This window comes from Mixophyes fleayi, chromosome 3 (genome assembly GCF_038048845.1).
Source record: "Mixophyes fleayi isolate aMixFle1 chromosome 3, aMixFle1.hap1, whole genome shotgun sequence".
Classification (NCBI taxonomy): domain Eukaryota; kingdom Metazoa; phylum Chordata; class Amphibia; order Anura; family Limnodynastidae; genus Mixophyes; species Mixophyes fleayi.
In genome coordinates, this window is record NC_134404.1 from 158,129,281 (window position 1) to 158,151,900 (window position 22,620).

The 22,620-nt window shown below is 38.7% G+C and overlaps 1 protein-coding gene across 9 annotated transcripts in view; it reads left to right on the forward strand.

Annotated features, from left to right (window-relative positions):
- The first annotated feature begins 2,077 nt into the window (after positions 1-2,077).
- SENP6 (SUMO specific peptidase 6) overlaps positions 2,078-22,620 on the forward strand; it is an 83,539-nt gene continuing 62,996 nt past the window's right edge. Inside the window, exons 1-6 of one of the 9 annotated variants that reach the window (XM_075202650.1) lie at positions 2,197-2,355; positions 4,677-4,770; positions 10,366-10,429; positions 16,654-16,796; positions 19,027-19,131; positions 22,547-22,564. In XM_075202650.1, the coding sequence (XP_075058751.1) occupies positions 2,322-2,355; positions 4,677-4,770; positions 10,366-10,429; positions 16,654-16,796; positions 19,027-19,131; positions 22,547-22,564 (458 nt within the window). In that variant the 5' untranslated portion in view covers positions 2,197-2,321. Of the gene's footprint in view, positions 2,356-3,111; positions 3,244-4,676; positions 4,771-10,365; positions 10,430-16,653; positions 16,797-19,026; positions 19,132-22,546; positions 22,565-22,620 lie in introns of those variants that run through there. The other 8 variants (XM_075202649.1, XM_075202646.1, XM_075202648.1 and 5 more) reach the window with 8 other exon arrangements.

Consider the following 22,620-nt stretch of genomic DNA (forward strand, 5'->3'; position numbering starts at 1 on the left):
AACAAATTACATTTTTGAGTAATTTTCTTGGATCATGAATTATGCCTAGTTTTATACTTAGTAAGTAGTGAGATCTTTTGGGAAATCTAAAATAGTTATTTTACCTGTCACCACACATTTATATGATCTTCATTTTTTCCGTTTACAAGTGTTCACATTATACTGTGGATGGTGGCACTATCCTGTGGATATGTTTGATCAATTTATGTGGGTGATTGGTTGTAGTTTTTAGTTTTAAGTTTAGTAAATCCCCTTTTGTATCTCAGCTTTGCTTTTTATAGAGAAGGGGATTGTGTATTTCTACGTTTTATGGAAAAATCGAAATCTGCAACTCTATAGAAGACAAAATGTTAGCAATAAAGCTAAAGTGAGTGAAAGATTTTGTGCATTTCCTGTATATAAAGTATAGCTTTTAAATATGTATTATATTGTAGGTAAATAGGGATGTTTATGTACTGAAAATGCAGAAGCTGTTTAAACCACTGACAAAATAGTGTATGAGAAGCAACAGCTTTCTGTTATATAAAGGTATGTACAAAGTGTTCTGTTCCATTCTGGAGACATTCTAAGTAGTATAGTGCAGGAGCAGGCCAGTGAAATCAAGACAATCAATGTGTTTTACTTATGCTTGTAAGTAACCCTGCCCCTGGTAATAAACTGTAAAATCAAGAAGGCAAAGTACATTATTACTGTGTGAATCCATTCTCAAGAACTGTAATAACACGAGTTGCCTGTTTGACAGTGTGCAGGAGAGGGCTGTCAAATTTTAACTGGGGGGGGGGGGAGCAAGACTTTACTCAGCAGCCTATTAGGAACATTTTAAATTAAAAAAATGCAGGTGACCCAGCACAAGGTAGCTCACTATGGAACCAGCCCTGGGACTAGATGCCCCCCTGCCCAGCCTGCCCCTGCCTGTGTGATATTGTTAAATCATTTAAGTTTCTTCATGGGCATGTGGGGAGGTCTGACGGTATGTGTGGAGGTCTGATGCGCATGTAAAGGGCATACTGGGAGGTCTGATCGACATGTGAGGAGGACTGATGTGCTTGTGAAAGGCATGTTGGTAGGTCTGATGACTAGCATATAAAGAATATGTAGGGAGGTCTGATGCACATGTAAAGGGCATATCGGGAGGTCTGATGGGCATGTGAGGAAGACTGGTGTGCTTGTAAAGGACATGTCAGGAGGTCTGATGGGCATATAAAGATTATGTGGGGAGGACTGGTTTGCTTGTAAAGGGCATGTCTGGAGGTCTGATGGGCATATATAAAGTATGTGGGGAGGTATGATGGGCATGTGGGGAGGCCTGGTGTGCTTCTAAAGGGCATGTGCGTAGGTATGATGGCATTTAAGGTGCATGTGAAGAGATCAGAGGGTCATGTGGGGAGATCTGAGTGGCATATGGGGCATTTTCGGGTACATGTGCCATGTTATTTTGGAGCATCTGGGAGGTCTGCATGGTCATATGGTGGAATTTTGGCGCAAACTGTGAGGTATTTTGAGATTAGCATTCCCAGAGTCCTTTTCGGGAAGTGGGTAGCCTGTTTCATTTGTACTCCATAACCAGGGCATGTGGGTAAGTCTGATGTCATGTTAAGAGGGAGGGAGGACAGGGGTCTCATGGCATGTAAGGGGCATGTAGTGAAGAGGTGTGACAAGCACATGAAGAGGGTCATGTGGGGCAGTCTGAGTAGCACATGGGGTCATTTTTTTCAGCCTGGGGAGGGGGGCCTGCTAGTTTCATTTGTACAGGGCCCTACAAATTATGATGGTAACCATGGCTAGTAGAAATATACCTAATATAAAAAGAGAAATGAGACTGTGCACTTGTTCAGTAGTCAAAGTAAGAGATATTTCTAGATACAACCCATTACATCCTGGGCCTGATCTTTGAAGTTAGGTTGACTTAACAACTCGCCAGCGCTATGTCTGGAAGGAGAAGCGAGCACACACGTATTGATGGGGCATATTTTGGTGTACAGCTGCTGGGAAGCAGAGCCTCCGAGGGACAGGTGGCGCTGCGTTACCCGTACACTGGAAGAGAGCGCTGTCAGTGCAGCGCAGCAGCAGCAGATGATTGTGTAGCTGCAGCAGCCCCCTCCCTGCTGGCTATGTGTGTATGTCTGTGGCTCAGGCTCCTCCCATCACTCTAACTACGGCCTCGTCCATCCTCTCCCGGCTGAGGCCTGTGTCACCTCCCAGCCCCTCACCGGTTGTCTTATCTCCGCTTCCTCTCCGTGCTCAGCCGCTTTATTCCTGCCATTTCCTGCTCACCCAGCCCAGCGCTTCTGCCGTATTTTGGCTATGGAGTAAGCTGGAAGATGGCGGGCGGCCGGGGAAGCCGCTTTTTGGAAGGTGAGAGTTGGGCCTGGTTTTGATGTATTCTGTGACTGGCTGAGTCCCCTGATGCTATCTGCAGCTGCCTGTGTACTGTATTATATTTATATTTTGCAGCTTGCAGTGCATTGGTTTCTGTCTAGGCTTTTACGGCTCAATGCACTATATTGTCTGGCGATCATGTCACAGCATTATCTATTCTCTGCAATGTGTACAGTATTGTCGGCATCTCTGTGCTATGTTGCTTGCAGCTTCCTATGTTCTGCTTTGTCTATGCATTCTCTTCAGCCCTGCATGTTGCTGACCACTGTGTAGTGTAATTGTCCTGCAGGCTGTGTTTGTCTTTTACTGCATTGTGCTTATGTGCAACCCTCTTGTCAGATATCAAGCTATGCTGCTATAGATATGTTTGGTGGTAGTTGAGCAGTTGCAAATTCCTCATGCTGTCAGGTTGTCTTTTTTTTTAAAACACCCTAAAAAAAATTCAGGGACCAGTATTTGAAGTAGTTTAGTGTTGCATAGTTTGCAAATTGTGATTAGAATTTCTAGAGAAACTCCATAATTGTGACATGGTCTATATTGTAAAACAGGGACAACATATTCCAGGGCTAAACTCTAAAATTAGTAATGCTACTGGAAATTCGACATACTTGGCAACTATTTTAAACATTGACCTAAAATAGAAATGTTGCAAAAAGTTTTCTAATATCAACATGTGTTAGGTCTCGTGCACACACAAGTTATTTGAATTACTCTCTTCTCTGTTTTTGACAGGTGTAAGGAGAAGAGATGGAAGCTCACTTGCTCTCTATGGAGAGATGTTGGTGCAGCGCAAATGGCCTTCTTGCTAAAGTGGATGATGGCGCATGGACAGGGAAATTAGAGAATGTAAAGTCGTCTGCTTTGGTAAGACGGCTGTGTGCAGCACACAGGCGTCTCTCTATAGAGATGAATAAGCATTTTAATTCATGATTGTGTGCTTTGATCCTACATAGTCTTTTAATATTTTGTTTATAAACTTTCCATTTTCTATTTACATTTTTGTTTCTGGAGAATTGTCAGTGCTACACATCTATCATTTTGTATGCTTGTGTATTACAGTAATAAAAAAATAAATCTAAGTATAGAAATGTTCTCTTCCTCAGATATTGTCTGACACCTGTTAGAGAAGGGATCAATGATACAGCTGAATATGTGGGGCGGGTTCATTTTATTTTTGTAGCACTTTTTTTGCTGTGCTGAAATATTTTAGGAAAGTATTTGCATAGTTGCGGGTGAAAGTAATTGTCATTTTCACTATATTAACTGGGATTTATTGTGGCGCACTGTCTTCCATCTGAGCCATTATAAAACAGTAAATAAACTTGAAACAGTCATCGTAAAATATTCCTACCTTTTACCATGTTATAGAGAGTGGAAAACTATTACAACCCTTAGGACACTTGGCCCCTGTATGAAATATTCTCTGTGGCCACTTTATGAGGTACACCTTTTGTAGTACTGTGCAAGACCCCATTTGCCACCAGTACAGCCTGAATTCTTTGTGGCATAGATTCACCAAGGTAGGCTGTGGCATTTAAACTATGCTCCGTTGGTATTACGGGACTTAATATGTGCCAGGAAAACATTCCCCACACCATTACACTACCAGCCTGCACCACTGATACAAGGCGGAATCGATTCATGGATTCTTGTTGTTTACGCTAAATTCTGACCCTACCATTTGCATGTTGCAGCAGAAATCAAGATTCGTCAGACCGAGTCACATTTTTTCCAGTCTTCCAACTGATTTGGTGAGCCTGTGCCCTCTGTAGACTCGGTTTCCTGTTCTTAGCTTACCAGATTGGAACCCGGTGTGGTCTTCTGCTGCTTGAGTTCGACGTGCTGTGGATTCAGAGATGCTGTATACAAGTGTTGGCTAACCTGTGACACTCCAAATATTGTGAAACTACAAGTCCCAGCATGCATTGTCAATATATAGCAGCTTATTGCTGGAAGGGTATGATGGCACCAGTCATTCCATAGTCAGTCATCTAGATCACATTTCATCCCCATACTGGTGTTTGGTCTGATCAGCAACAGAACCTCTTGACTGTGTCTGCATGTTTTTATGCATTGATTAACTGCAACATGATTGGCTGGTTAGATATTTGCATTAAGAAGCAGGTGTATCAAATAAAGTAGTCATTGGGTGTATATTCCATCTTGTTACAGCATGGAGGGTGTAATGGGGATCAACGATCCCTGCGTAGCTATAATCTGTTTTTATTTTAGTTATGTTCACCTCTAAGCAATTATCCATGCTTTGTCTGACATGGACTGGCTCTGCTTTGTTTTAGCTTTGGATAGAGCACAGTCCAAGAAAGATGCAGGTTTTAGCAATAACTGGAGTTTTCAAAGACCGGAAGAAAGTGATGGTGATGTTGAAAAAGAGTAAGTACAGTTCTGTGAGTCACAAGACCAGTTTTGGTACATTGTAATAAGAATAGCATTTACAGTTACATATTTCTCTGCTGTTTAGTAGTGGAGCAGTACTATTCCACTATATAATGTGTCCTTTCCATATTTATTACAGCAGAAACTATTAGACACTATCCGAATTATCCACCACTGTTCCAACAAGGTGTCTCAAAACTGAAAAATAATTTATAATTGCTTAAATACGTGCAGGTGACAGTGTACAAAATGGCCCACATTTTTTTAAAGGAAGTTAATTAGTTGGAAATATTAGAATGCACTCTTATAATTTTATTTGCACACAGTATATCCCTAATAATTGTTGCAATGGTAATCCTCCCCTCGCAACTAAAGGGAGGGTTAGTAGATGCAGTTATGTATTAAATTGTAAAACATGGAGTAAACATGTTGTGTATGAAAAGAGCTGAATTCTTACTTGTGAGAAGAGTTGACATCAGTATGCATGCTGACAGTCAAGAGACTAATCAATTGAAGACTTCCCCTTTAAGGCCTATATGGCCTTACAAAGAAAAACAAACAATGACCATATTTAGACAAAACAAAAAAAATCACATTTTGTTGCTAAATGAAGTGATCATTGCTTTCAATAAAAGCAATGTTTCCACAACATACCTAAAGAGATATTTGACAACATACAACCCTCTGAAGAGAAAACATTCTGGCACCATGATCCAATTTAAATATATGTGCTTAGTTCATAACATTATGTGATGTGCAGAAATGTACTGTATCCACAGCAACCAATTAGATTCTGAAATGTGTATAGTGCCATTTAAAATATCATTGCTACAATGGGTTACAACACATTGTTGTGCATTTCACAGTGCTTTAAAATATGCCTCAATGTTTTGTTAATCTCTTAGATTATAGCCTAACATTAACAATTTGAAGAGGTTATATGTACATGGGCATCTCTTTAATCCATCTACTCATTTTTGTTCTGGAACCGAAAAAAAAATTGTCCAAGATGGCTATTCATATTGAGATAATTAATTTTTTTTTTTTTTAAAGGGAGACACCATTACAATGCACATTAGAGACTTGTCAAAGAGGTACAGGCTCTGCTTTCCCAATCTAGTCTGTGTGCACCGACTTCTTGCCATATAATCAATAAATCTCTCACATCAGTTCAATCAGATGTCAAATGCGTTTTGCATATGTTTTCACTTGCGTTTTTAAACCCAAATGAAACACCAGTAGGTGTAAGACAAAGGTCAAACGTATGTAACAAGACAGTTGGGTTTTATAGTTTGAAGGGTCCACAACTGTAAAATATAATGTGGGAAACATTTGTGCAGTAAAAGGGGCAAATGCTCAAAGGTATAAAATCTCTTCCATTTAAATGTATTTCATTTTTATTATTTATAGTTCCTCACTTTAATGAACATGTTGATAACACTTCTGGAACAATGGTAGATGACACAAACTTTTGCAACAGTAAGGGGGGAATTCAATTGGGCACGTTACTACCGAAAGTAACGCGGCCTGCAGACTGTTACTGATATTATGGTAATAGTGCGCATTAATACAGTAATCTTTAACGCTGGTTTTTGCTCGTAGTCGCGAGCAGAAATCAGGGTTACTCGCGTCAAAATTGAATTCCCCCCTAAGAATATAATCCTGGCTTATGTCTGTCTCTCTGATAGTGTGTGTGTATACAAATGTCTTGCATCAGTGCTGGGTTGACACTTGCATGCATTTTTGTTTGCACGTTTTGAGTGCCCAGAGAACAGTAATTTTGAAGGTGTGTTTTTCCATTCGTTTTATAATTTAAGACCTTTTTGTGTGGGGAAAAAAATTGTTGGACAATGTGTATTGCCTAAACCAAGAATGGACAACGTAATGTAGAATTAAAAGCTATCCAGTCATATCGTGAAGACAGCAACAACTTGTAAGGGGCCATGGAAGATGTAAATACATTGACGGCAATATGTAAAAAAAAAAAAAAAGTGCTTTTATATATGAGTTCTTTCATTTTCTGTTACTTAAAATCTTTCCAGGCAATATTAAGTAATGTGTTTCGGCAGTCATGTAAAAAAGTACATTCCCCCTCCTTTTTTTTTTTTTTTTTTTTTAAAAAGATCAGTGTTGTCACGTATATGGAAATAATGATCAACCATTTTGTCCTCACAAAGTCTTAAAATAAGATTAATAGCACATAACATATCATAGTACAAAGCATAGCAGATTTTACTTTGTAATTCCTTATTCAACAGCATGAAAAAGCCGTGTGTGAAAAGGTACACCCACAGAATTTCCATACCAGTAAAGACACCTTGAGCTAAGTGCTGCCATTCATCATCATCGCCATTTATTTATATAGCGCCAGTAATTCCGCAGCGCTGTACAGAGAACTCACAGGCCCTGCCCCATTGGAGCTTACAGTCTAAATCCCCTAACATACACACAGACTAAGGTCAATTTGTTGCCTGCCAATTAACCTACAAGTATGTTTTTGGAGTGTGGGAGGAAACCGGAGCACCCGGAGAAAACCTACACAAACACAGAGAGAACATACATCTCCTCACAGATAAGGCCATGGACAGGAATTGAACTCATGTCCCCAGTGCTAACCACTAAGCCACCATGCCATTTAATACGTCTATCTTGCCAACTCTTGAATACTGAGCTGTAAGTTCACTTTTATATGGTCTTTTGAATGTGTCTCACAACCATTGTGCTTAGTTTGGATGGATGGTCTAAGTTTTTTGTGCTATATAAATAGAGGATAGTCATTATACTAATAGAGTGGCTGCTTCGGCTAACACTCCATTCTTAAATCATAGAGATTCCATAAACAGTTTAGATCTAGTTGAGATCTCTGTCATCTTCAGTTATAAGGGATTCCACTTAAGTACACTTAATTAATTGATCATCAGATATTGCTAGCAGCTGCTATATCAAAGCAGAACCAATGACCATTTGGTGTGAAGCTTTCATGTTTGTATTAACACCATGCCAACTTGAAAATACACCTGCAGGATTTATAAGGCAAAGAGGTCCATCATCCTACAGTGTGCCTGGCCAACCTACGGCTCTCCAGGTGTTGTGCAACTATAAGTCCCTGGATACCCTGCCAGCAATGGCTGGATATCTACTGGAAAAGCATGCTGGGGCTTGTAGTTTCATGCCAGCATAACTGTCATGGAAGGTTAGTCAGGAGAAGGATCCTTCATTGCAGTATAATTTAAGTTTGCAAAGAAACACTTCAAAGACCTGTGGAACAACATTCTCTGAGGAGGTTGCTTTTTGCAGAACTCCATTTCTGGTGAAAGACAAACTTGACGTATTGCTACAATATTTTGTCCTGAAAACACAGATTTGAAAAAGGATGTACTTTTCACGTGTCTATAAAGCTGGGTACACGCTTCAGGTTTTTCTACACGATCACGCGGTAAACGACTATTTGATATTGCATTATTGTGTACGCTCCCATGATTATGTTTTATCGTACCAAAGAACTTCGTATCGTTTTATTTTGAGAAACTTCATAAAAATCCCGATCAATGATGGAATAATGATGCGCAAAAGTGGAAGGGTGTATGCACTCGGGAACAGCAGTGTAGGCAGAGCTTTATAGAGTTTACAGAGTCACAATCATTTCATTAGATGGTTATGACCGATGAGGAGCAGAGATCGGAAGGTAAATTTTTGTAGGTGTGTACACTTAAATCTGCATGCTCATCGGGACTTTGTCGTTGGTAAAATTGTTACAGAAATCGCATTTGCAGTAACTTTCTGTAGTGTGTACCCATCTTAACTTAAGTAAAATTTAATTTGCTTTATTTTATTCTGCAATAGCTCCTTAGATTAGCAGCCATTTGTCTTTGAGTTTGGAGATGAGAAAATATTCCAGGGATTACATCTTTCTACTGGCATACTAGGAGATTCTCTTTTATAGATGTAGCACCCATAATTGTCTTAACCCTGTGCGATTCTGCCATAATCACAAAGCCCATGCAGTATAATTTCTCCAGGCTTATTATGGACATTAAATACCAAGCCATTGATGTTTTACATACAATACCATGGCTAAAAGTATGGTTTGGTTTTGAATTAATGTAAATACGTTGTTTTGCGGTGAGAGCAACAATGCGTGTTGATTTACAGATGGTTGTAGTGTAATATAAATGAATACCTTCCCTTCCCCACCATTCAGGCTGTGTACCTGGGCCAACCGACAAGAGTGTACCTGGGGTTAAATGGGAAAGACTCCTGCACCAAATAAGTGTTTTGACTATTTACAGGCTGTCAGTCGACGTGTGTGGGTGGGTTGTGCTTTGCTTTATTTTTTTGTTCTGGGTGACAAAGGGGGGTAAAAAGTACTCCTGACCAAAGTCCTAACTTTGTGCCAAACAAGGTGCATCCATGGTGGTGTAAAATGAACCCCTTGTGTCACACAGGGTTTTGGTTAGGGTGTTTTTGTTTTATATAAATATTGGTATAATGGGCTGCCCATTATTCTGGTGCCACTGGGATGGTATAATTGAAATTGTAGAAATTCTCGTATTACCCCTGTCTCCAAATCCCCATTGAGAAGTGTGTGTGTGTGTGTGTGTGTGTGTGTGTGGAAGGGGGGGGGGGGGGTGTGTTCAGGAAGTAGCCTTAGGACTTTTCAGTGCAGGGATCGGCTGCGGTGCCCTTTTTTCATTTAATTTTGATTGTTTATGTGTGGTGGTCTGAGTTGCAAATGTTGCCATTTACTTCACTATGTACATTATGCATGTGCTGTACGGTTCTTTCAGTGTACTGTCTGGTGGTAGAAAATGTTCTGCAGAAATGTGTCTTTGGGAGACGCAATGAAATCCAAAGCACACAGTACATTGAAATCGCCTGATTATAGAAGAACATTTGATGCGTCCTCTATAAATTCTCTTTCTGGCAAAATCATGAAGACATATACTTAAAGTAATCTTATTAGAACGTATTCACCTGTTTTATGCCAAGAAACTGCTCACTCATCTTGCATTGCATTTGTTATATTTTTTTATATGTATTTGAGCATTGTAGTTGTGCACATGTGTGAAAGTCATGCTACTATAGCAAAGTTGCATTCCAGGCATTTGACTGGTAGTGAATTTGGTCTTTCCACAATAATCACCTACACCAATCAAAGCACATACTTAATCTACATATATCCAAGGGATGCATAATATTGCTATTAGTCTATTCCTCTGCTTAGACAGTAGGTACCACTGACCATATGCTTACTTATACTGGCCTGCATGTATGGGCTGGTGTGGTAAGTGAGTAGTCGGACAACAGGTCTCTTTGTTGGACTGCCTGGGAGCCTAACATTTTTATTAAAACTATTCCCACTTGCTTATCACTCAAACTGTGCATCACAATATTAAAATATGCAATAACCTTATCCTTTGGACCAACATTATGAAGATTCATGATAATATTATGACAATGAATGTATTTGAAAATAATAATAACCCTTAAAATTATATTGTTTTCATTGACACCTTAAATTGCACATACTTATTACATTGTTTCATTAATATATTTGATTGTGTTTTGTTTGCTTTGTTTTTATTTTTGTAGTGCGATAAACTTTCTCAGTTTAGAGGAAAGTGATGGGGTCAACTCACAAATTACTGAACAAAAGGCAAGTCTCCATTATTTCTATGTTTAGCTATTTATTAGTGAGGGCTATGCGTTGTCAAACCAAATGTACTGTTCTCATAGACATCATAAAGTTGCCAAACAAACTGCAATTCAGGCAACCAGTTAGGTTGTCGTAGATGTACATTGGTCACATTTGTAACATATATACTGTATATACTCGAGTATAAGCTGACTTTTTCAGCACATTTTTTATGCTGAAAAAACCCCCCTCCGCTTATACTCGGGTGAGTCCCTGGTCTCCGGTCCCTTAGCCCTTAACTTCCGCTGTGGAATGCTTGTGCATTCCACTGACAGGAAGTTCGGCATTTGGAACGCAAACTTGCATTCCAAATGCTAAACTTCCTGTCTTTCCACTGCGGCAGTTAATGACTGAAGAAAATCCCCCCCTCCCTCTCTCCCTACCAGGCACAGAGGAGAGTAAACACAGGGGGACACATCCAGAGCTCCTCGTCAAAGAGAAAGAGATGAAAGATGTGTGTACTTTCCTAAAGACAGCCTAGTAGGAGACGGGCGCAGTACCTGGGGTGAGCAGTTTCTCTAGTGATTATTAATGACAAACATATCCTCTCCAATATTTTCCAAATTGTGGCATCTGCTATCTCATGTGAACGCTATATACACTATATATACACCTTACTAATATGGTTGCTGATTTTTTGGTACATTTGGAGACATTTTGGGAGCCTGAGTTTATTAAAAAAGCAAGACATTTCCCACCCTAGGCTTATACTCGAGTCAATAAGTTTTACCAGTTTTTTGTGGTAAAATTGGGTGCCTCGGCTTATATTCAGGTTGGCTTATACTCGAGTATATACGGTATGTGATTTTAACATGTGCTATTTGCCTTATACATCCAACTGTTTGTGTTAAAGACCTTTGACGCCAGGCAATGACTTCTCATATGGTCTGCGATCGTTTTCCAGCACCAAAAGGACTCGCTCGCTAAACAGCTGAATCTTTCCAATTTGTGTGGTCAAATTGGTTATGAATCTGGATACACAGTGCTTTGATGAAAGCCAAGAGCACATTAATGAGTGTTTTGTCCTTGAGCAAGTTGATGTTTGTTCTGTAGATTTTTTTTCTTTATTTGATTTTATTATTGTGAAGTGGGTATGCTTTGTTTTGACACACTATTGGATAAACTAATATATTGCTTTTTTTCTGTTAAGGATTTAACACATTTTCAGTAAAGTTTTCCAGATAGTGGCAAGTTTGAAATGATCACCTAAGTGTGTTCTTTGTCAAGTCCCTGTATCCAGACTGGGCAGCTGCTGTGGGATACTTTACTGTACTAGTTGTTTTGTCTTGGTTTTTCCAGAAATCTTCATCTTGGTGACTATTGTAGTGTGAAAGGAAGCCCATGCATATCAACCCTTGCTGCATTCAAACACATTTGATACTGCCCAAAATGTAAATTTTGAATGGTCCTAAAACTCTAGAACATTGACCAGTCATACAGTGCTGTCCGTGAATTAATCCTTTTTTTTTTTTTTAATAATGGTCGATAAAACACAACACTTCTTGCTATGTATTAGGTTTATGTTTTCGTCAGAGTAGTATTTGGTGGTTTATTGCTCTGTTGTTTTTAGCCCAGAAGACTTGATGTTAATATAGTAATATTTAATGGTTAGCTGGTTCTTGTGTGTGTTTTCTTTTTGGGCTTTTAATTTTATTTTGTGTTGTTGCCATTGCCCTATTCCCTATCCACCCTTTCAGAACAGCTGTGTTGGCTCCTGCATCACCATATTTATATAGAGCTATACCTGCTCAAAACTGTCAGAGGAATAGAGGAGGAGCAGTGAGAGTTTTCAGTAAACACAAATGGGATCATGACAGATGGAGCACCTTTCCACTTAAATTTTGTGTTGAGATATTGCAACTTTTAAGAGCCTGAGTTAATATTTGGTTGATCCAGGGATTAATCTTTGAATGTTTACTGCCCAACCAGTGTTTTATTTCAGGAAACAAATGCAAATGAGTTGTGCTGCTTGTTAGTTTTTAAGAAAATCAGTAACTTTCAGAGCCTCTCCAGAAGTATGACTAATATAAGCCATTTAATGTAATGGTGCTTTTTATGCCAAATAAATTAAAATACTTGGACTTGGGGAGATGCGATATCAGCAAGGTGAGAAACACGTAAAGAATTCTGGGAAGGGTTTTCATTGGCCAAGGAATTCTGCCAAATATCTTTTGCTAATAATATAATAAAAATCATAAGATCTGTGTTTATCAAGGAGAGAGTAATTGGTGCACCAGTTACAATTTTATGAATTAACCTTATATAGGGTGAGAGAATTGAAGGTGGAATATCTGTTTTGTTGAGGAAAAGATTAAAATAAATTTTGCACATACTTTAACACGCATTCCAAATTTGTAAATAGTATACATAAAGATGTCGGGGGAGGAGTGGGACTTTGTTAGATTTAAGTTTTTTGATGATTCTAAGCTTGTTTTATCGCAATTTGGATTTGATGAGTGATTTTATTTTTTGTGAGATGTGTGGAAGGTAACAAGCAAAGATATGTAGTTGATTACTAGGGCTATTGGGCTTAGGATCACTATCATACTTGCTGTCTCCTGTGGCTTTTAATGGTAAAATTAATCTTTTTTTTTTTCATTATTTTTCTATTCTGTCTACTTCAGGGACTTGTATATGAGCTATTTGTAAACCATTATATTCCCATCTTAATTCTTTAACCTATTTTGTTTTACCTGGAAGGAATTTATTCTTGAGAATATTTTATTATATGGGATTTTTCAGTGTGATGGGGTAAATTGTTGTCTTTCTTTATTCCTATGCATGGCTAATGCTATTCATTTGTTTATTATATCTGTTTTATGTGCCACTCAAACCTGGTGTATGACAATGCCTGCAACCAGGATAGAAAAGATACAGAAAGACTCGTAACGGCTGGGCGTCCCCTATAGACAAGTCACTATGGTGTATTTCTGTTCATCATGGCTAAACCAATGATTTCAATATTCAACCTCTTTCAGTGGGTGATGAGATGAACTAAATGTAAATCAAGCACAGACTTTCACAGAAAGAGAGGATGGGATGGGGGGGATCAGCTTCTTGCCTAGGAGGGATATTCAGGTGGTTGGACTCGGCTATGGTCATCAGTTGATGGCTTCGACTTTGGATCAATCTTGGTACATTCTGGAGTAAGGAGGGGGGTCAGAAACTTTGCTTGAGGGACCCAATTTTCTGAGGAAGGAATCGGATATATCTGTTGACCATAGTTTAGCTCTGTTCACGTTTCTGGAAGCTGATGACCTGCCAGTGGTTTGATGTGACTGGTCTCTGCTCTTTTCCTTGCTCTAGTGTCACAGAAGTTCTGATGGAATTGGAGGTCACAGCATTAAAAGGAAATTCAAGCTTTGTCTTGGACAATTCAAAGTATTTCTTCCTTAGATTGAAGGAACACAATGCTGGTTATAACATTGCAAGGTGTTTGGATCTTTGTATGTACAATGAAATGAATCCCAGGCAAGCTTTATGTTCTGTCTCTGGCAGTCTGGATACATAATCGCTTAGATTGTCATAGCAATAGTAGAAATAATATCCATACTTGAGACGTTCCTGATATAATTGTCATTGTCCTCCGCAAAATCTTAGTGCAAGAAGGTATTTTTTATAGGGATGTGCACCGGCCACTTTTGGTGTCTCGTGTTTTGGATTCGGATTTTGCTTGAGGTTTTGGGTTTGGATTTGTTTCGCAAAACGCCTGACGAAAGGTTTTGGTTCGGATTTTAGGTTTTGGATTCGGATTTATTTTGAAAAAAACATAAGTGTTAAAATCAAGTTTTTTGGTTTATTTTCACTCCTACGCTATTATTAACCTCAATAACATTCAATAACAATCATTTCCACTAATTCCCAGTCTATTCTGCAGAATCAGTGAACTTTGTAATATTGCAGTACCAATGGACTTATACTGCAGGATTGTTTTTGGATATTTTTGTTTAATTTCTTTTTTTTATAATTTTTTTTTTTTTTTTTTCGTGCTGTGCTGTGCTGTGCTGTGTCCTTCTAAGGGCATTGTTCTTTCCCCAGCACAGCACAGCACAACCTCCCTCTACCCTGATTAATGCCCGAGTGAAGATGGCGGCGGCTAGCGGGGAATTTATAGGATCCGAGTATCGCGAGATCCGACAGCGGGATTATGACTCAGAGCCTCGGTTTCAGTTTTGCAATTGGCGGGAATACCCGGATCTGTCTCGGATCCGGCTCGGATCGGCAACGTTCGGGTGGGCTCGGATTTCAGATATCCGAGCCCGCTCATCTCTAATTTTTTATATTGTGTTTTTTTGGTTTTTTTTAATATTTTGCTCGTTTGTGGAATTGGCCGTCGCATTGATCAACTCTTGTCTCCAGTTTGTCATTTCTGTCCGCTAGCTCAATGATAGCTGTCTGCAATTTAGTGACTTTTTTTTTTTAAACTAGATCTTGGCTGAGATTTAAATTTCCTTAATAAAAGGTGCCAAATCTGCTTTGGTTATTGAAGAATCATCTCTGACTCTGAGACATTCTGAGATTCTGCATGTTGTAGTTTACAAGAGTCTGCTCCACTCTCTAGTGCCTGTTTCCTAGCATGTTTACTGTTAAACATATCTTGCAGCTCTTTAGTTTGAGATTATTATTTTTTTGTTTTGTTTTGCTGGCATTTTAAGGCTTGTTGAAGTGTCAGAATGCAGATAGTTAGAAATACACTATGGGGCATATTCAGTTCGGTCTGGTGATTATGCGCAGCTGTGCACATAAAGGTCCAACATGGTACTGCAACATCGCCGATTTGCCTTTGCAACCCTATGCGGTGTGCACGGCAATCCATGGTGCTGCGGCAACGGAAAGTGTGCAGCCGTGCGTAATCTCGATCACCGGACCTAATTGAATATACCCCTATGTGTTAGCTTATTGTGTACATCTCCAGGACCTGGATGCCCCCATTTGGATAGGGGCAATATAGCCCCGGCAACACCCCCACCCCCCTCCCGCCTGATTTGTTGCAATCTCCTCAAATAACACATAATGCTGCATGGTGAGTTTACAAGCCATCGCCGCTTTAAATTTTAGCTACAAAGTCGCCGATTTCCGGCAACTTGAACAAATCGGACTTTCATACATTTACCCTATGGTGTCAATTGTCTTGGAAGCAGGTGATTGCCATGCTGCAGTCATCACCTTGCAGCACCAGTGGTTCCTGGCAATGCACTCCACACGGTGCTGGTGTTTGCTATCGAAATTGTGACTTTGTAATTTGTGCGGCGGCTGTATACCTCTCCTTTCTTGTGGCTTCACAATAAATTTCCATGAAGTTGTGTTCCACTTTGCTCGGCAGCTAAGCCATCTCTGCTTACGTTTTCCTCATTTCCCTGGAATCTGGTATGATGTAAAACAATTAGAATAAATCTGTTTTGGTGCTTGTTTTCTTAAGCTTATTGTTCTATTAAAAAAGTGGTTATTTGGTAAGAGTAGACAGCTGCTAAAAGTGAAATGGCCTGACGTGTACATTAGAGATGAGCGGGCCCGGATATCTGAAATCCTAGCCCACCCGAACGTTGCCGATCCGAGCCGGATCCGAGACAGATCCGGGTATTCCCGCCAATTGCAAAACTGAAACCAAGGCTCTAAGTCATAAATTAGAAATTAGCACATCCATACAGATTGCATAAATACATTTTGTTGTGCAAGGTACACATACACTCCTCCTCATTCCAAATACCTTTAAAAATTAAGAAAAACCACGGACCCGGATAATTATAACGCTGCTTGTGGGAAGCATGTTGTAGTAATGTGACATTACACATACCTTCCCCTTTCTGAGGTCTTTAGAATATCAAATATATACATACAGACATATATTTGATAGTTTATAAAATTAAAAATAAGGGTGGTACTATCCCTTTAAGCAATGTTTGTAGATAACCCTTGATAAGGCTGGCATACAGTGACCATGTCACAAAACAGACATGCCTGTATTGCAGCGTTTTGGGTATTGCATATAGAACAGTACTGCAGTGTGACCAATACATATAATGCATTTGTTCTTTGTGAATCCTACACATTGCATTTCCATTTTTCACTGTAAACATTTGTTCCTGGTGATATTGGTTTTATTTTTGTGCACCATACCATTGTTTTTTTTTTTTAAATATAATATAATATTTTTTTCATTTTTTTTTTTATTTTTTTTTTTGCAGTCCGCACCACTTAGACCTGGATCTTTCAAATCTCCGGGGTGCTCCCTTAAACATTCTGAGAGAAGATACAAAGCACTACACTTGAGACCTAGTAGAGGCAATGCAACTGGTTTAAACATGTTGGGAGCCAGCAAGAAACTGGGGTAAATGTCATTTAATATGTACATTTATTTACTAGGACTGTACATATTTAACCTATATGTACTGCACTTCCATTTCTTCTTATCCATGTGTTTAATGTTGGGGAGCACTTTAGATTAGCACATTCAGTTAGATCGTGATAGTCCTGAAATTCTTGCCTTTCCACCATTGACCACATAAATAAAATTTAATTCCTGGTTAATACAAGTACAGCTTTGTTAGTATTTTTTTGTTCTTTGTCATAAAGCAGAGATGTGGAAATCCATAAACTCATATGAACCTCTGCTATGTTGCTCTTCTATAAAGAGAGCATGCTTCTATTTCAGATGTAGTTGCATACTCATAAGGACAAGTAAAAGCCCCTTAAATAACTAAGGTAATCTTTTTAGGAGGGTTTTTTTTTTTTTTGTTTTTTTTTTTTTTGCAAACTTATGTAAGTTAAAGTAGGCTAGCAAAACTGTTCTTACTCAAGCAAAGAAACAGCAAGTCATCACATGTAGATAGCTGATACGTTGGCCTTCACGTAGCATTTGACTGACTTATGTTTGTTACAACAGGGCACGCCAAATTGTGTTAAGTCTTTCAAGACTTATTTGGTGGCCCTTTTATTTTTTTGACCCTTTAACTTTTTTCCCTATTATGAACATCTAGTGGGGTAAAGAACACAGCAAAACGACAAGTCTTATTCTTTGCTCTAAGACTGGATTCCCAGGTTGAGATGAACAGCAGTGATCCAGATGCTGCACATTAAAAACCGCCCTTCCATGATATAGAACTGCCAGAATTGCTGTTTATAAATGACTTATTGGTAACAATGGGTTAATATATAAGAATATGTATAGAAAACTTATAGCAACACGCCATGACAAAGAATGAGCACATCCTATGGTTGAAACTTAAGTAGCTAATAGTTATATTTAAACCTCGCACATTGGTAATTTAAAAGCAGAATGACTTCATTAGGAATATTCAGTTGTAAATTTCCCTCTCAATTGTTGCTCTTTTTGTATTGTGCACACCTTTATCGTGCTATGAGACATTACAATTTTGACTGCTTTAGTCTCCGACACACTACAATATTGATGGCCAAGTTATTCAGAAGTTCCCTCTCCCAACTTTAAAATTTTTAATTTTAGGATCTATTGTATTCAACATTTGGATACTGCAGGAGAAGGGTATAAGAACAATTGCTTTACAGAAACTGCTATTGTATATATGGTCACTTTAAACCACTCCAGGCATTTTAAGGTACTATCATACAGGGTGTGGGGAGGTGTCACTAGCAGCAATGCTCAGCTAGGTTTAAAGCTGGATACACACTGCAGAAAATTGCTGCAGATTCATGTATACACATCTACACAATTTACCTTCAGATCTGTGATTTAATCTCTCAAAGATTGTGACTCTGTACAGTCTACAGATATGTCTACACTGCTGATGGCTAATTTCCCCAACATAATTCCATCATTGATTGTAAACTTTAGGAAGTTTATAAAACCAATTGGAACGATACAATATGCTTTGGTATAATAAAACATGATTGTGGGAGCGTACACACTAATGCAATATCTGACCAAACGGTCACTCATCGTGTGATCGGCACGATAATCGGGTGTAATACCTGTAGTGTGTACCCAGCTTCAGTGGCGTGTGTGTTTGACAGGTGAAGGTCCATGGACTTGCTAATGTGTCAGTTACCATAAAACTCCTGCCCCTAGAATTTGGATATACTATATAGATTATTATAAGTTTGTATAATTTCTGCATATTCAGCCACACTGTAAAATCAGGAAAACAGATGCGTTTCTTGTTGTTGGAATTTACAATTTCATTACCCTACAACAGCCATACACATGCCCCAGGGTCAGTTTTATCGGGAGCCAATTCACCATCCAGTATATGTTTTTGACTGTGGGAAAACCTGGGGAAACTATACAAAAGCTGCACAGATAGAATTGGGGGTTGGAATCTAGCCTCAGAAATGCTAAATGTCATGCTGCCCACATTTTATGTTCCTAATTCTTACCTGCATTGTCTCCTGCAAAATCTCCATAGGAGATGTCTTATGTAGCCAGAGTCAGGTATCCTCTACCATTACCTAGCATGCTCGTCATGCTATGAATAGACTTCTAAAAATAAAAAATAAAAATTGTCTGTTAAAATTGGACCACCTCTTTGTTTCCTGTGCATAACACATAATGCAATTTATTTTTTCTGTTTTTGCGATGACAGAGAAAATGCACAGAACATTGCACTCTCACCTGGAAATGTGGTGCAGAGAAGAATATTTCATCACGCTAATATCACTCGGACGGTCGTCAAAACAGCTGCACAGAGGTAGGATTAAGCTTTTATTACTCGTATGACTACCTGCACACAGTACTTTAAAAATTATGAGCCAGCAGTTTTGTAGTGTAAAATTGAAGTCCATTTAAAGTTAAAATCCACCCACACTGCACACCATAAAAAAGTGGTAGTTCAATCGTGGCAATGACCAAAATAGAATTTATTTTTATACTACCAAAATGACCAGCATATTCCTCCAATCATGTGCCTCCCCATATCAGTGGTTTATCTCCTCCTGTCATGTGGCCCCAACATGAATAATATACCAGCACTGAGCCATTTTCTACTTTCCCAGTGCTTTTGTCACAGAGGTTACAATAATATATGGGAAAATAAAGACACATGGGGGTATATTTACTACTGCGGGTTTGAAAAAGTGGAGGTGTTGCCTATAGCAACCAATCAGTTTGTCATTTATATAGTACATTCTACAAAATGACAGCTAGAATCTGATTGGTTGCTATAGGAAATATCTCCACTTTTTCAAACTCGAAGTTTAGAAACTATACTCCCTGCAGTCAATGACCCCATCATGTATGCATTAGAGAATTGTGCATCCTACCAGTGTAGTAGTAGGAGACTACATGGAACTGGCTCTCAGCATTTATGATTCCTTTGCACAGCTTCTATAATGCCATGCTTTTCTGGGAGCCAGAGCCACACATACACAGAAATGCCAGCTATGATGACACTGGGGCTTTTGGCGAATGATTTATGATTCTGGTCGCTGTCAACGCACAACATTATAAATGCTGGTAACCAGTTCTAATGATTCCCAGTTGATACAGGTTGTCAGGTCATATAAGGGAAACCATGCTCCAGTGTCCAGGGTGCATTTCTTAACTGATGTGGTGTTTTTGATTTGTCTAGCTCTGCTCATATGGTTATATTCGAAACGTAAATTGCCTTTTGTTGCCTAGTGCAACTTTTACAATCCATTTGTTGTTTTAAAAGGGCTAAATACATAAAGAATGAAAGTACAGTGTACCGCTCACTTTTGCTGTGACTTTACTTTGCAGGTCTGCTAAACAGACTATGGGAAGGAGCAATTCCTTCTCCAGTGCATTAGACAGTTAAAGCCACTTTTGCCCACTGTCCTGAGTGGATTTGATACATTAATGAAAGAAATGGCATAGCATATGAATGTCTCCTATCTGGTGATGATTACACTTTTTAAAGTAAAATGCACTTAAACTGTTAATCCTAGAAGCCATTGTTTCTAGTGTTGCCATACACACTGTTGCTTTTAAAAGAGTTTGCTAGCATTGCAGTAGCATCCCGTTTGTTCCCAGATTTTTGGAACACAGTTCTTTGGGGATATTTCTTTACGTTTATCACACACTCTGGATAAACATAGGGTGAGTTCCTGAATGCTACTAAAAATAGTTAAATGCGTTTTACTGGGATTAAAAAAAAACCCCACCAATGCAACGCCAGTTGGTATGTGGCCTTAGCTTGTCCTGTCCCTATGTATATTATGAATCCACCATTCTGAACACTACAGGTCATGTTTGTTACCTTTGGAGGCTTGCTAGAAAATCTCACAAGCTCTGAACTTGCAAGTTGTTTTCCCCTTTGCTTAGAATACTATTAGATCTAAAATACAAATTGCATAACAGAAAACAAGTCTCTAACACACAAACATGTGTGGGAACATTTCAGGAGCACAACTGTGACAAGATTGTGATTGTAAGGAGATATACATACACTGCAGACATCCTGTAAGTTATATCCCAGCAGGCAGACACGCTTTGTCTGGAGTATCTGATAACAGAGAACGGTAGTTTATCATCGGCAATGTAACAATCTTGAAATACAGTGCAAATTGTCAGTCAACTTAAACTTTAATAATAGAGTTGTGTGTGTATATGTATTTATAACATTATTCTCAATAAGGCAAGCTGTGCAAGGTTTTAGGGCATTTAAACAGACCACTAAGCAAGCAAGAATAGTGGCCACACACATCTCTCAAATCTCTAGTAATGAGCCCCAACAGATGTGGCAGTTATTCTAAAGCGACCAGTACAGATATTTGGAGATACATCGTTTAAAAAATAAAAAACAAACTTGGTTTCTAGAGGAGCTAATATGTTATGATTTCCTAATTTAATTGAAAGCTTTATAATCAAAGGTGAATGACTATCGCATCCAAACATTTTTCATTACTAAAGCTGTGTACACACCTATGCAACCTACTTCAGATGTGATTTTTATATTTTGCCAACAATTGAAAGTCCTAATAAGCATATGCCAATTCATGCAGACACACCTACACAAATTACCTTCAGATCTGTGATCTTGATCTCTCATATCTGCTGAAAAGATTGTGACTGTACGCTCTACAGATATTTGCCTACACTGCTGGTCTTGAGTGCGTACACACTTCCAGATTTGGCCAACATCGTTTCATTGTTGAGAAAGTTGATAAAACCAACAGACGCAGTGTGATTTGATGAAATGAAACCTGATCGTGGGATCATACACACTCTTGCAATATATGACCAAATGTTTGTTTATCGTAATACATGTTTTAGCATAAGGATCTGTGTCCTCTATGCTTGCAGAGAAGTACAGTGCAGACTTAAATACTGATCACATGAAATAATTTATACTTCATTATTTATACTATGTAAAATATTGCACCATTTGGTTAACACTGTTGACCTTTTGTTAACAGGAGATAAGTGTAGAATTCACTGAAATGTACCACACACACTTGAAAGCTCCCGGCACCATGAAAATGTAAAACAGAGATTCAAAGTGACTTAATATGTTCTAAACTAAAAAAAGATGCATTTAATGTGACATTATTTATACTAATCTTGTAATCCACTTTGCATTTAATTCAAGATGAAACCGGTTTAGTATAGAGAGGATTGGTTCATAAACTTAAAGCCCAAATACTACTACAAGCAGAATACAGGTTTCAAATAAAGAAAATGTGTAGAACCCATCTCCATCTACCTATGCAAGATTGGCCACGTTGGGTAGATAGAAATGATCCATGTGTGGGTTTCTGCGATATCCAATTGGATTTTTTTCATGGTTTTTTTCTGGAAAAATTGAGCATGTGGTCGTTGGCTGACCCATTGGATCCCATATGATCTGGTAATAACTGTTTCTGTAGAGTTTTGGTCACCACACTGAGAGCTCACATGTGTCCCTAATAGTGCTGCAAACATACATGGACCTCAGCCAACTGACCTTTTAATTCCACCATCACCATACAGAGATTTCTGTGTAACCCTGCTACTGTAATATTGTATTTACCATATCCCCTCTAGAATGTGTTCTACATATGGAATTCAACATTCTGGCGACATTTATTTCTTACTAAGAACATACAGCAATGTTTTGGAAACGAGCTGTGTTTCTTACACTGTTTTTTTCTTTTTCACATACGCAGTCTGGAAAAAAGGGAAAGGTAAGTTATGATCTTAAAACCAAAGCATGACCTTTTTATTTGCTTCATGTAAACCT